Raw genomic sequence first — 14,320 nt, forward strand, 5'->3', positions numbered from 1 at the left:
AGCAGTGTTAGCCACTTCACAATCAAAAATAAAAGCTAAAATAGTTGAAGAATAAGTCTTATTAAATCACAAATTGTTTTAACTTTGAAAAAATCCTCAACTTCACATGTAATAGAGAAATGCATATCAACTTTATATTAAGAGATTATTTCTCACCTATCAAATTGGCAAAATGAAAAAATGTGACAACACAGTTCTACTGATTAGGCCATAGGGGAAAAGAATTCATTCATCACTTACCAATTCTTGTAACCTAAGAAATCCAGGTAAAAGATATGCTTCCATATCTCTTAGATACTCTGCTTTATCAAGAACCTTATGAAAAAAAAAAAGCAGTGTCAAAATTGATTTTAAAAGCCCTTTAGCAAAACATTTACATAATATAATGCAAAATTATCTGAACTTCCCATGTTAAAAAAAATGGAACTTATGAATTAATTTTTTAAACAGTATTTACATTTGTGGAAGACATTTCAAATAGGTCAAATAAGTTAAAAAATGAACTACTAACAACATGTTTCAACCCAGATTTTAGAGAATGGGTCACAGTTATACTAAAATAGGTTTGTTTTAAAGATATACCATCAAAAAGATAATGAATGAAGATGCTCTAAGGACCTTTTCTTATAGGTATACAAGAAATAAAACTATGTGCATTTTTAATTATATTTAGTAAAAGATAAATGTCTACCACGTACCAATAATTACAAAGCTTTCTGACCTGAGAGATAGAAGAAAATTCTGAATTTCATCATATAAAACTTTTCTTGCTTGAACTTTGTAACTCGATACTAAACCCTGTTTAACTAGAAAACCGATCATGTTAAGATTAAATTTTTTTTTTTTTTTGCGGTACGCGGGCCTCTCACTGTTGTGGCCTCTCCCGTTGCAAAGTACAGGCTCCGGACGCGCAGGCTCAGCGGCCATGGCTCATGGGCCCAGCCGCTCCGTGGCATGTGGGGTCTTCCCGGACTGGGGCAGGAACCCGCGTCCCCTGCATCAGCAGGTGGACTCTCAACCACTGCGCCACCAGGGAAGCCCCAAGAAAGATTAAATTTTTGTTCAGTGTTATGATAATGCTACTGGGATTATGTTGCAAATTATAATCATTTAAATTAGGAATAAAATTAAAATGCAGGGAACATATTATTTCCCTGAATAGTCCAAATTGTTTTTTATGTTTTATTGATTAATAGATAGCTTGAAACAATGTATGAGAGTAATCAACTTAAGATATTTCATTCCTAATTCATTTAGACAAAATAAAGCTAAAATTATTTACCACTAAAAAGATACAAATTAGTTTCTCCACTATGTATTCTCAATTGCAATTTTCCCATCAATTTCCATTTTAAAACTCTCTAATACATGACACAGATTAATTCAAATAAACTGGCCCATTTGTATGCCCATTTTAATGCAAAACACAAAGTTGAAGCAATAAGTTAATAGTTCATTCTTCTGACTGGATACAATTAACCAACTGTAATTAATGGTTTTATGGTATTTTAATAAATGATCCTTCTTCAAAAGCAATTATCAGTGCCCGCTTCAGCAGCACATATGCTAAAACTGGAACGATACAGAGAAGATAAGCATGGCCCCTGTGCAAGGGTGACACGCAAATTCGTGAAGCGTTCCATATTTTTGCTAATTCACTTTGTTATACAGCAGAAACTAACACACCATTGTAAAGCAATTATACCCCAATAAACATGTTAAAAAAAGAGCAATTATCAAATAACTAATATTCAAAGAAGTTAAAATTTTAATTCAGTTCAAACATTTTAAAAATAATTTACCTGAAGATATTCTAATAGACTTGATTTGTAAGCTTGTTTACTGACTAGAAAACATTCTCAGATATCTTTCTGCATTATTTCCCAAGTGCTGAAACTTACCAATTCATATATTAGCTAGCTGAACGTTCTACAATTTACTCTAAATAATGTTCTATGCTAAACACCTGCAAACTTTTCCACCCTAATGTTTAGTCATCTAACAAATAACTTACTGAATGCCTACTTTGATCCATTGGGCCTGAAAAGTGAGTTGGGTCCTACTTATTCCTCATGGCTCTTTGCAGAATATTGATTCTCCCTCTTCCCTAAAGACACAACTTTGAAACTCTACTTGTTGGAATCATCCAACACTCTGGGGTCTTTCCTCCTTGGTCTTTAAATATTATAGCTTCTGACTATCACATCTCTAATATAACTCCTGTAGTTTTGGATATTTCAAAATCCACATAAATGACCTCCTTCTGATATGGTAGACTCATTTCCTTAAATCCCTCTCCACCAGTGATCTTGTTGCCTATGCTACCCAGTGAAAGATCAACTTATTTCCTACATCACTGGTTTCTCAAGTGTAGTCTGTGGCCCCCTGTGAGGTGAGGGCAGGGGGGTGTGCTGTTTCTGATACTCTTTAGGAAGTTGGTGAGGTCAAAACTATTTTCATAATAATACTAAAAATTTATATGCCTTTCTCATCATGGTGACATTTGCACTAATGGTGCAAAAGCAATGGTGGGTTAAACTAGAGTCATCTTAGCATAAATCAAGGTAACAGTGCCAAACTATACTAGTAGTTATTAATTCTTCATTATGTACTTGCTCTTAAGAAAAAAAAATTAGACTTTTGCTTCTAAGATGGAGTAGATGCACTTTTTCCTCTTCCTCCTAAGTAAAACTAAGAATCTTGAGTATTACATATAAAACAAATGGGGCTCTGAAAGGTGGAAAGAAGGAGGCAGACCAGCTAGGGACCTCAGGACCAGAAGAATGACAACTCACTTCAGAGGGGGAATTGTCTAAGTTGTCTTTTTGCCTCACATATCCCATTTGTCGAGCTGAAGAAGCCGGCAACACAGGAAGGCCAAGCAGCACAGACCACAAGAGCCCCAACCAAAACCTTACTTTCTCTAGCCAAAGGACCAGGAAAGGGGCAGCTTAGAGAAACTTCCAGGACTATGCACTCTCCAAGTTTTCTTTATAGAGGACATCAGTACATCACTGATTTCTTGTCTCCTCATTTCTTTTTTTGTTTTTGTTTTTGTTTCGCGGTACGCGGACCTCTCACTGCTGTGGCCTCTCCCGCCGCGGAGCACAGGCTCCGGACGCGCAGGCTCAGCGGCCATGGCTCACGGGCCCAGCCTCTCCGCGGCATGTTGGGATCCTCCCAGACCGGGGTACGAACCCGTGTCCCCTGTATCGGCAGGCGGACTCTCAACCACTGCGCCACCAGGGAAGCCCTTGTCTCCTCATTTCTTCATCCCCTAAACACTGGAGCACCAGAATACTCGGTCACTGGCCTCACCTCTTTTCTAACTCACTTACTCTCTCGGTGACTTAATCCTGTCTCACAGCTTTAAGTACTACTACTGTATGCTCAGAAGTCCAAAATGGTATCTCCACGTTGGACCTCACTTGATCTCAGACTCAAGCATCCAAGTGCCAACTCAACATCTCTACTTGGACTTAACATGCCCCAAACCAAATTCCTCATCACTCCTTCTCCCCCAGCAAGACCCCACCTGCTGCAGTTTTCTCCACTCAGATAATGACAACCTTATCCCCTCAAGCGCACAAAAACTTTTTTTGAGTCATGCTTGACTTCTTTCTTTCTCTCCTCCTCCACACTCACTCTATCAGAAAATTCTGTCAACCCTACCTTCAAAATATATCCAGTCCATATCTTACCATATCCATTGCTACTACCCCGGTCTAAGCCAACATGTTGTTTGCCTAGATTAATACAAATGCTTCATAACTAGTTGTATTAGTTTCCTAGGGCTACCATAACAAAGTACCACAAACAGGGTGGCTTAACCAACAGAAATTTATTATCTCACAGTTCTGGAAGCTAAAAGTCCAAGATCAAGTTATTGGCAGGGCCATGCTTCCCATGAAGGTTCCAGAGAAGGACCTGTATCAGGTCCCTCTCCTAGCTCCTGGTAATCCCCTGCCTTGTGGCAGCATAACTCCAATCTTCATGTGGCATTTTCTCTATGTGCGTGTCTGTCTCTAAATTTCTTCTTTTTATTAGGACATCAGTCATATTGGATGAGGGGCCCAATCTACTCTAGTATGACCTCAACTTAACTAATTAGAACTGCAACAACCCCATTTACAAATAAGGTCATATTCTGAGGTAGTAGGGGTTAGAATTTCAACATACGAATTTTTGGAGGAAACAAATCAACCCATAACACTAGCCTGCACTAGTGTACTCTTGTACTCTTCGTCTGATTCTCAAATGAAGAATCAAATGTACCTGTACCCTTCATTTGATTCTCAACATTACCCCTCTCCCCCTTACTTAAACTATATTCCAGCCAAAATGGCCTCCTTCATATTCTTTGAATACACAGGCATGCTCCAGTCTCCTCTGTATGCTCATGTAAATCTCTTTGCTTGGAATACTCTTTTTTCAGATATTTTCATGACTTGCCCCTCGCTTCCTTCAGGTTTCAGCTCGGTTATCATCATCTCAGTGAGATCTTCTCTGCCTTCCCCACTTAGAAATAACTAGCCTCCCCCGCCCAGGGGATTCTCCCTTACTCTAATGTACCACATCTGACATACTACATATTAACTTGCTTACTACCTATCTTCCTCAATTAGAGGAATTAGCCACAAGTGGACAGACACTATTTTGTCTCTGTTCCATCTCCAGTATCTAAAATAGTGCCTGGCACATAAGAAGTACTCAGTAAATATTTGCATAAATAAATGAACAAAATTAAAATGTGGAAGGAACTGTTTTATACATTTAAGGAGACGCAAGAATGCATAAGATGTGGTCCCTTCAGTGAGTATAAACTTAGCCATTATGAGAAGGTATTATATTAAATTTTAATTTCAATTCCAGAGATAATCATTTTTTAAAATAAGGTTAAGGTGTTATAAAATCTCACTAATGTAAAACACGTTATATATTTTCAGTTGTCTGCTAGTTATTTTCACATTGATGTAACAACTAAAACTTAAACTTAGCCAACCTAAAATCAAACAATTCATCTTTCCCAGACCTGCCCCATATATAATTGACAAGTTTGACCTTTGCTCTCTCTTCCATTTGTTCTTTTCTGCATCTTCTGCCCCAACTCTAGTCCAGGCCCAAATTTCCTCTAATGGAAACAGTTACAAGAGCCATCTAGCCTATGTCTTTCAATCCCCTCAAATTCACATGCCTTCATAGCAGTCTTCCTAAAGCATGTTTGTTGCTCTAGTCTTCACTACGTCCTTGCCTCTCGCTGCCTAAGAAATGAAATAAAGCTCGTTAGTATGGTTTTCAAGACACTCCCTGATCTACCCCCACCCACCTTTCTACTCTTCTTTCTCTTCCTTCATACTTTAAACCCACTAAGACCAGACTATTTGGCATTCCCTGGCCTCCATTCCCATCTGTATGCCTTTGCCTAATTCCCTCCACAGGAAATTCCTCTTTTTCAGTTTCTTCCTAATGATACCCGAATCATTCCTTTGGATCTATCTCAAATGTTACCACCTTATGAAGCCGTACCAGATATGCCTGAATAAGTGCTTTGCATATCATGGTTATTACTAATCACATTCTATATGTAGTCATATGTGAGTACGTCATAGCTTTTCTACTAAACTGAAGCTCCCTTTAGATAAGAACTACATCTACAGACTCATAGATAAGAGAACTAGTGGTCAGCAGTGGGGAGAGGGAAGGAAGGAGGGGCAACATAAGGGTAGGGGACTAAGAGGTACAAACTACTACCTATAAAATAAATGAGCTACAAGGATACATTGTACAGCACAGAGAATATAGCCAATATTTTATAAAAGCTATAAACGGAGTATAACCTTTAAAAATTGTGAATCACTATGCTGTACACCTGAAATTTATCTAATGTTGTACATCAACTATACATACCTCAATTAAAAAACTATACCTCAATTAAAAAAAGAAATATATCTAAAACATTTTTATGTTGCATAAGCACCTTGTACAAGGCACTGTACATAAGTCTCAAAAGAAAAATATGGAAATTGATCTAATAAATCAGTTTTCAAATAAGAGATGACACTTACAATATACACAGTCTGATCCTTGAGACTTTCAGCTTTGGTTATTTGTTTAAATAAGCGAACGAAGTCATTAAATGTTTCACAGGTTATTTGAGTAGAACATTCACCCTCTGAAGAACTAAGATGATTCAGTTTGTTTAAAATTTGTTCCAAAAGCAGCCTCAAGGTAAAGCATTCAACACAATTCACAAAGACATGTGGAAGCTGAAAACAAAAACCAAAAAAGTGTAAATAGAAAACACATATCCACAACAAGGGCTCTGCTGGATATCCACCATTTGCCCTTCTAAATCTATACCCCACCATTCTCCAAACTGCTCTGTGCCCCAGGAGGCTGACCACTACAGACTGCATCGCCCAGACTCATTTTCTAGCTCTTGCTGGATTCAGCCAAAGGGAAGAACCAGGAGACAGAAGCAAAGTGGTAAGAGAAAGAAGGTGAATATTCATTCCCTTGACTCCCACCCCCATCCCACAGCTTGACAGTGGCTGCATCTTCTACCAAAGGCAACAGCTCGAGTTGGGCAGCCTCTCATCAAAGGCTACACCTCTTGCTGGGGCCTGATTACAGCTCCTTCCTGTTCCATTCAGGTCTGAGAGAGGTAAAGACTCTCAGCACATCACCATCCCTTATTGGTTCCCTTAACATTTCTTCAACCTTTGTAAAATATTATAGTCCCTCCATTAAACACACTTTAATTATTTGAGTTTTCATGTTTCCTACAGGGATTGAAAGCAAACCTGTATTTCCCACTAAAGAATTCTTACAAAGAAACCCAAGAACATGTGAATGTTAAAATTCTTAGTGGGAATTTCTTACTTATAATTTTAAAATAATATTTTTAATCATGGACACACCTAAACCAAAAAAACATTTTTAAGAGTTAAAAACAGAGTAATCCCCCTATAAGGACTTAGAACTAGCTCTTCATTTAGAGAACAAAATGGAGGTAATTCCAGAAGTAACAAGGAAAAAAAAGATTTATAAATATAGTCTGTTCTCAAAATGAAATCACAAAAGCAGTACTCATCACTCAGAGGAAGAGAGCGTGTGGCATCTGGCACAAATAATGGAACCTATAACTATTTTTAGCGACATTCTATAAATCTCACCCAATAAAGAGGCTTTTCTTTCTCAGAGTAGCAGTGTAACTAAGGCTACATTATAGTTACTTAGGCACAATTTCACCAGCATTTTCTGACCTCCTTTCCCCCCACTCCTTTATGAACTACAGTCCACAATAGCTCTGTTAAGACTGTCTTGTTTACTGCTACCTGTGTGCTATCCATGACCTTTAATGGCAGCATACTCTAAATGTCTCTTTGTGTACCTATACCAAAAGTGGTGATAATCATCATTACAATGTTTAAGCAGCAACAAAAATCAAGATACATTAAAAAATGAAATACAGCCCTTAAATATGGAACTTCCATATTCAGTTTTCATGCTTTTATTCAATATAGATATTTTTGGACACTTCATGCAGGGAGTTCCAAACGCAAATGCCTGAGCAAGGACCTTGTACACTCAGGTTCTGAAGCCTGGTATGAACCTCAGGCATCTGTATTTTAAAATGCACAGGCAAACTTCAGGATCAAAGGCTAAAATCCCTAAGTTGATATATGCCAAGAACTGTGCTGGGAATAATCTCAAGAAACAGTTTCAAGCCAGGGAAACACAAACATTTATCACAGCTGAAAGGGATAAATATTATGACAGGATTAAGCACAGAGTGCTGAGGCTGTACAACAGAGGGACATCTAACACCGCCTAGAGAGTCAAAAAAGGCTACCCAAAGTGTAAACACAAGAAAACATAGCAAAATAAATAAGCATTTGCCAAATAATAGGGTAGAAGAGTTGGAGTGAATGAGTACAAGAAAGCCATTCCAAGCAGTATGTGCCAAGGGTTGAAGGTAAGAGACAGCAAGAACTGTAAAATAGTTCAGTATGACACACATACTCTGAGCTAGAGTTAGGACCGGGGGTAGCAAACTACAGCCTTTGGGTTAGCAATCTGTTTTGATATATACAGCCATGCCCATTTAGACAGATACTGTCCATGGCTGCTTCCACACTAAGGAGGAGTTGAGTGGTTGTAATATAAAGTACCTGGCCCGCAAGCCTAAAATATTTACTATCTGGCCCATAAGAAAAAGTTTGCCCATCCCTGGCTTAGGATATGAAAGAGGGTGTGGCAATAATCACGAACAATAGCAGCTAAACTTTATTGAGTGCTTACTATATACTAAGTATTGTGGTAAGCACTTTTCATGTATTAACTCATTGGATTCTCACAATGTCAAATGTTGTCACTATTAGCCCTACTTTTCAGATGCAAAAGCACTACGGGGTGAACCCAGAAGAAGAACATGAGTCTGCCAGACTCTATCTCAAATTCTTAGGCATTACGTTAAGAAAGATAAACTGAACTCAGCTCATGAAGGGTCTTATATATCAGGCAAAACACCCGAACCTTTTCCTAAAGATCTGATTTAAGATTTTCATGGACTACCTGCAGGGTGGAGAACAGGCTGCACTTAGGAAACTGTTGTGGAAATAAATGAAAGAAATAATGGTAAATGAAACTCAAGTAGCAGCAATGGCTATGATTCAAGCTACATGGAGTCAAGACATTAATGATACAGAATCAACAGGATGTGTTTACTGTTCAATTTACTAAGAGTGAGGATAAAGAAAGAGTAAAGAACAAGTTTAGACAACTGTGTGAATGGTGAAATTCACTGTTAGAGGCAATATGGGAAAAAGGGCAGGGTAAAGGTGACATATTTAGTTTTGTACTTGTGGAGATTCAGACTTACCACTACCAATATTTCAAATATGTACAATAATGGAGAAGAAACAGATTTTAGTATTTTTAAAGAATGTATTATTATGTGTGTTTTCCCCCAAATATTATCATCCAATGAAAGTCAGAGAGAGTAATTTGGCTCAACTTAAAAAGTACATTCTAACATCAAGGCTCAAGTTATTTAACAATGCCTTCTGAAGCTTAGTCTTTGAAGGTCTTCAACAAAAAGTTGGTCAGAAATGTTTTATGTAGAAGATATTCCTTCAGAGAAAGGTAAACTAAATATCTCCCAGATCCCTTCTATTTCTAGGAGTCTATGAATAAAAATCAATTAACACTGAGTTTGGGATATTCTTACCTCTAAAGTTTTCAACAAAGTTTGTGTTACATAGGTCTTTCCACTGGCAGTATGTCCATAAATAAAAATGGATGGAAAGCTGAAATGATGTCTCTACCAGAGAAAAGACAAATATCAGTCTGCACATACAAAACAGAAAATAAACATTCATCAATTTGTGACAAACTTTTCCATGATAAAGTAAATTATTCAATCCAAATGATTTCAACAGTGAGCATTTAGTGGATTCATCATTATACCTCAAACCTACTTGAATTCAACTCTACTCTTTCTCAAAATTTCTGGAAAATCACATTTGGCCTATCTATTATATATATTACTATACATATATATATTCAACCCTTTTTATTATTATACAGGTTTATATATACAAATGTTTGTATTTTCAAATTTGAGAGATTTAACAGATTTTTCAAGAATGATTTTGACCATACTTCATTTTTTTCTTAACCCTTTTTTATAGAATCTAAGCCCACAGGCTGCAACTTCAGTCTACATTCTAAAGCTTTTAAACTAAGCATATGTAAACACAGGACTAGAAAGAATTTCAAGAGTCCTCTGTTCTAAGGAAAACTTACAGGATACTTCTGAATTATGCTTACTACATTTACCTTGGCCTAAATGTGTACATTTCATCATTGTTTTCAATGATCAAATCTACACAGCATATATTTCAAAATACATATTCCCAAGATTCTCCTGAAGTACATTATGAGTCAGCAGCCTAGAGAAAAGTAAAAATTGTCAAACACCCCTATATTGGTCTGGTCAATACTACAAATATGTTTCATTCATTCAATGAACATTAATTAGACAGCTGCTAAATGCTGAAAACCATAATGCACTAAAGAGTACAAAAATCAGTTAGAGATAAAACCTGCTTTGGAGGAATTCACATACACTTAAAAAATAATTATAAGAAAATTGGATGATGCAATTTCCATGAAAAAGTAGAGTCTCTATGATCATCATCTACCACTACAATAGTACAGTTGACGCTTGAACAGCACAGGTTTTGAACTGCTTGAGTTCATCTATACATGGATTTTTTTCAATAAACATATTCGAAACAATTCTGGAGATCTGCAACAATTTGAAAAAACTCACAGATGAACCACTTTGCCTAAACACATAGGAAAAATTAAGTATGCCATGAAGCGTAAAATATATGTAGATAATAGTATACCCTTACAAAGGCATAAGGTGAATGATATTTAATATAAAATTAATAATGTGTTAGTTTTCTGTTTTATAACTTTGCTCCCAAAGGATTACATTACCATACATACCATATGGTATGTCTGGGCCTCCCAGCCTCTCCCCTCTTTCTCTCCCTCTCCCTTCCTCCCTTCTTCCTACCCCTTCTTCCTTCCTATAATTGGAGAAACTGTGTATTAGCCTATCATCACAGGTAAGTGATTTTTCAAAAAATGTAACCATGTGTTTACAATACTGTATTATGAATATGACTGGAATACTGCACACCATGAAACTTTATAAGGGTTCATTCATTAGTATATAGGTAGGCTACCATGAAGGAATTCTATCCATAACAGAAGGCTACCATAAAGCAATCATATCACTGCTTCTTTGTTATCAATGTATGAATCATTATACTTGTAAATAGATATGAATTTTTTTCACATTCTTTTCATTTTTAACGTCTAGTTAGTAATACGTATAACAAGCCCAGTGTTTTGTATTATTAAGACAATACTGATGTAGATATTGACAGACGATTCATCTTATAAACAATGTAAACTAACAGTATTGATAAATACAGTATAGTACTATAAATTAGTTCTCTTCCTTATGATTTTCTTAATAACATTTCGTTTCCTCTAGCTTACTTTATTATAAGAATACAGAATATAATACATATACAAAATATGTGTTAATTGACTGTTTATCGGTAAGGCTATTAGCAGTTAAGTTTGGGGTGAGTCAAAAGTTACACACTGATTTTCAACTCCACAGGGCGTCAGCACCCCCAATTCCCACATTGTTCAAAGGCCAACTGTAGTCATAAACATTTATTACATTCTAGCCACCAAGTTACAAATTTCCTTTTAGCAAGACAAATCAGGAACTCAAATTTATACAGGAAAATACTTTCTAATGGCAAATGCCTATAGCAAGAGCAGCCCAACAGATTAAAAATGGATGTTTCATACAGGGATTCTTTTCTTAAGTTTATACATAACACTCTTGTAAATTAACTAGCTCAAAAATTCTGTAACAAGAATTAAACGCATGCTTGCTGAGCATCTCTGCTAATACAATACTATATTTCACCTTGAAAGAGAAGCACAAGATACCCTTCAGGACACTTTTCCAAGCTACACTAAAACTCTCCTTTCCTGGAATCCCACCACACTTATCTGCATCCATTATTTGGTGCTTAATAATATTCCACCTTACATCATCTTTTCTACTGTTAACTAGAACTGTATTGAACTCTTGCACTGTTATTTAACCTTTCACCTTCATAAACCTAACATAAACTGTAATAAGCCAGGATCGGGCACAGTGCCTGGAACAGAGAAGGTGCTTACTAAATATTTATTTGCTGAATACATAAACGAATCTGCTAAGAAATATGAACCAGTTTTTTATAGATCTTTGTATCTCCTACATGCACAGCACCTTACAGAAAAGTGCTATTAAAATTGTTAAATATGACTTCTTCCTGTGATTTACACCAAATTGATATCACTCATCTCTATTTGCCAACATTCATTTTCAGGAGGACCACTTCTGTTTGTAGTGATCTGGGTTTGTCTACTCCAGGGAAGGAATGCATAAGGTACAACTAAGAAAATGTTTCAGTGATAATATTGATAACTACAATTAAAAGCATTATAACTGGGCTTCCCTGGTGGTGCAGTGGTTTAGAATCCGCCTGCCAATGCAGGGGACACGGGTTCAAGCCCTGGTCCAGGAAGATCCCACATGCTGCGGAGCAACTAAGTGGCCCGTGTGCCACAACTACTGAGCCTGCGCTCTAGAGCCCTCGTGCCACAGCTACTGAAGCCCACGCACCTAGAGCCCCTGCTCTGCAACAAGAGAAGCCACCGCAATGAGAAGCCCCTCACGGTAACGAAGAGTAGCCCCCGCTCGCCGCAACTAGAGAAAGCCCGCGCACAGCAACGAAGACCCAACGCAGCCAAAAATAAATAAAGTTAAAAAAAAAAAAAGACCCAATGCCTTTAAAAAAAAAAAAATCTGATATTAAAAAAAAAGCGTTATAACTAGAATACTGACTGAGGGTGCAGTCCCTGACCTTAGTTCCCTAACTAATGTGCCCTTTTAGAAGGAGGGTGGTACTTTTCCACTAATACTTCACAGGCCACCCCAGACTGCCACCCAGGTAGTTGGATGAAAGCAGTACTTATGAAAGCAAACCAGAGGTGTGAGGGAAGAACGTGAGTGTGACCCTAAACTCTCATTTACTCTCCTTACAGATGAAATCCAAGTGTGATCAATTCCAAGTCTAATTAATGAGTCTGAAGCAAAAGGCTCACTAAAGGCCACCAGAATACAATCAAAAACAGATTAAGGCAATTATACCCCAATAAAGATGTTTAAAAAAAAAAAAAACAGATTAAGTATGGAATTGATGAATGCTACCTCCTATGGAAAGGACTCCGCAGCAGTGTTCATCCAGAGGAAACATTTAACCTCTTCTCTTAGGCATCACCTGATAGTCAAGAAGCCTAGACTAGACCTCTTCTGTGCTTTAACAACGCTGGAAAAGCCGCTGAAGTTTTAAACCTGAAGCACCGCGTTGGCCCTCACAGGTCTTGACAACTACCCACCCACACAAGACTTACACTACCTCAGTGAAACGTGGGGACTCACTTTGGAGTAAGTAACACTGGGCAAACACATCTGTTGTATAAAATCCTGTTCAGCTGGGGTAAGAAGCAACTTCGAGTTGCTCTGGACTAACACCCTCTCAAAACCGTGGCGTGCGTAAAATATCACGTCCTGGGCCAACGAGCCCTAGTGCAGGCCGGTCCTTCCCGTGCAGTTTAAGAGACCGCTCACAAATTACTTTGGGTGAGGAGTGGGAGAGACCTATAACACCCCCTACTTCAACGCAAAAGACGGTCTACGGCCCCTCAATCAGAACGAAAATTTAAAAATTGGAACATGTCGCAAGACCACGGAATTGTTTGCCTCCGGGATTTGGAAGAGAAAAGATATCTGGACTACAATACCTCTCCAAACAGGGACTGCAAGGTGGACACTTGGGACTCGCGACAAAGCACCGTGTTTTCCAGGTGAGGCATGCTGGCGGGTACCAAAGCACAGAGCAGCCAGCGGCCCGCTCCGCGTTCCCAGACACAGCCCCACCCACGCTCGGGTCTCCGCGCTCCCGCCGGAAACCGGACTCTCGGGCTTGTGGGAGGAGCCAGCGTGGCCGTGCGTCCGCGTGACGTCAGTGCGCAAGAGGAGCGTCGGACCCGCCCTAGTCTTCCACAGCCTGAAGCGGTAGGGCTCTGAGCGGCGTAGAGGGCTTTCTGGAGCCCGCTTTGTGGGGGTTGGGCGTCTCGGGCTGCGGCCTTTGCCACCCAAAGGTCGAGAGGGGGATGCAGGGATGGGCGAACAGAGAAAGCGCTTGAAGGGGCTAAGGGGGCCCTGTGGGCTCCACTAAGTCGAGAACCTGTGGGTTCGGCTTTCCCGCCTAAAGGCCCCAAATTTAGAAACCGTGAGTGCTGGGGAGCTTTGTCGTGTAGCCCCACCCAGGAGGGGGAGGCGGTCGTGGAGCCGAGGCCCGCCTCTTTACAGGGACCTGAGGAAAGCGGGCTCAGATAACCAATATTCTCAAAAGCTGCGGGTTTTTTTCCTGAGGAGGATGTGGAAAATTGGCGTCCGGTGCAAAGAAAAGACTGATGGAGTCGAGCAAACAACTTGGAATTACTAGTCTTACTCCAAGCCTGAAAACAGATCTGGAAATGCCTCTCCCTCCTCATGGGAGGAAGTTCTAGTGTCAGTTTCTGAGGGCAACAAGAGTGAAAAATAATGCTACCTTTAGCATAAGGCTTTCCGTTCATTTTTTCGCGGAACGCGTGCTAGAAACCA

General features: G+C 38.9%; 1 protein-coding gene and 1 non-coding gene across 4 annotated transcripts in view; one reads left to right on the plus strand and one right to left on the minus strand.

The window, feature by feature from the left end:
* Positions 1-13,684, minus strand: part of ORC5 (origin recognition complex subunit 5) — a 74,813-nt gene extending 61,129 nt beyond the window's left edge. The window contains exons 1-4 of one of the 3 annotated variants that reach the window (XM_032643764.1): positions 13,456-13,684; positions 9,233-9,325; positions 6,066-6,266; positions 241-315 (exon numbers count right to left, since the gene is read on the minus strand). In XM_032643764.1, the coding sequence (XP_032499655.1) occupies positions 241-315; positions 6,066-6,266; positions 9,233-9,325; positions 13,456-13,527 (441 nt within the window). In that variant the 5' untranslated portion in view covers positions 13,528-13,684. The remainder of the gene's footprint in view (positions 1-240; positions 316-6,065; positions 6,267-9,232; positions 9,326-13,455) is intronic. The other 2 variants (XM_032643765.1, XM_032643766.1) reach the window with 2 other exon arrangements.
* Positions 1,543-1,649, plus strand: LOC116759943. The gene has a single exon (XR_004351604.1). It is a non-coding gene; the product is annotated as a U6 spliceosomal RNA (small nuclear RNA).
* Positions 13,685-14,320: the final 636 nt, after the last annotated feature.

Source organism: Phocoena sinus, chromosome 9 (genome assembly GCF_008692025.1).
Source record: "Phocoena sinus isolate mPhoSin1 chromosome 9, mPhoSin1.pri, whole genome shotgun sequence".
Lineage (NCBI taxonomy): Eukaryota > Metazoa > Chordata > Mammalia > Artiodactyla > Phocoenidae > Phocoena > Phocoena sinus.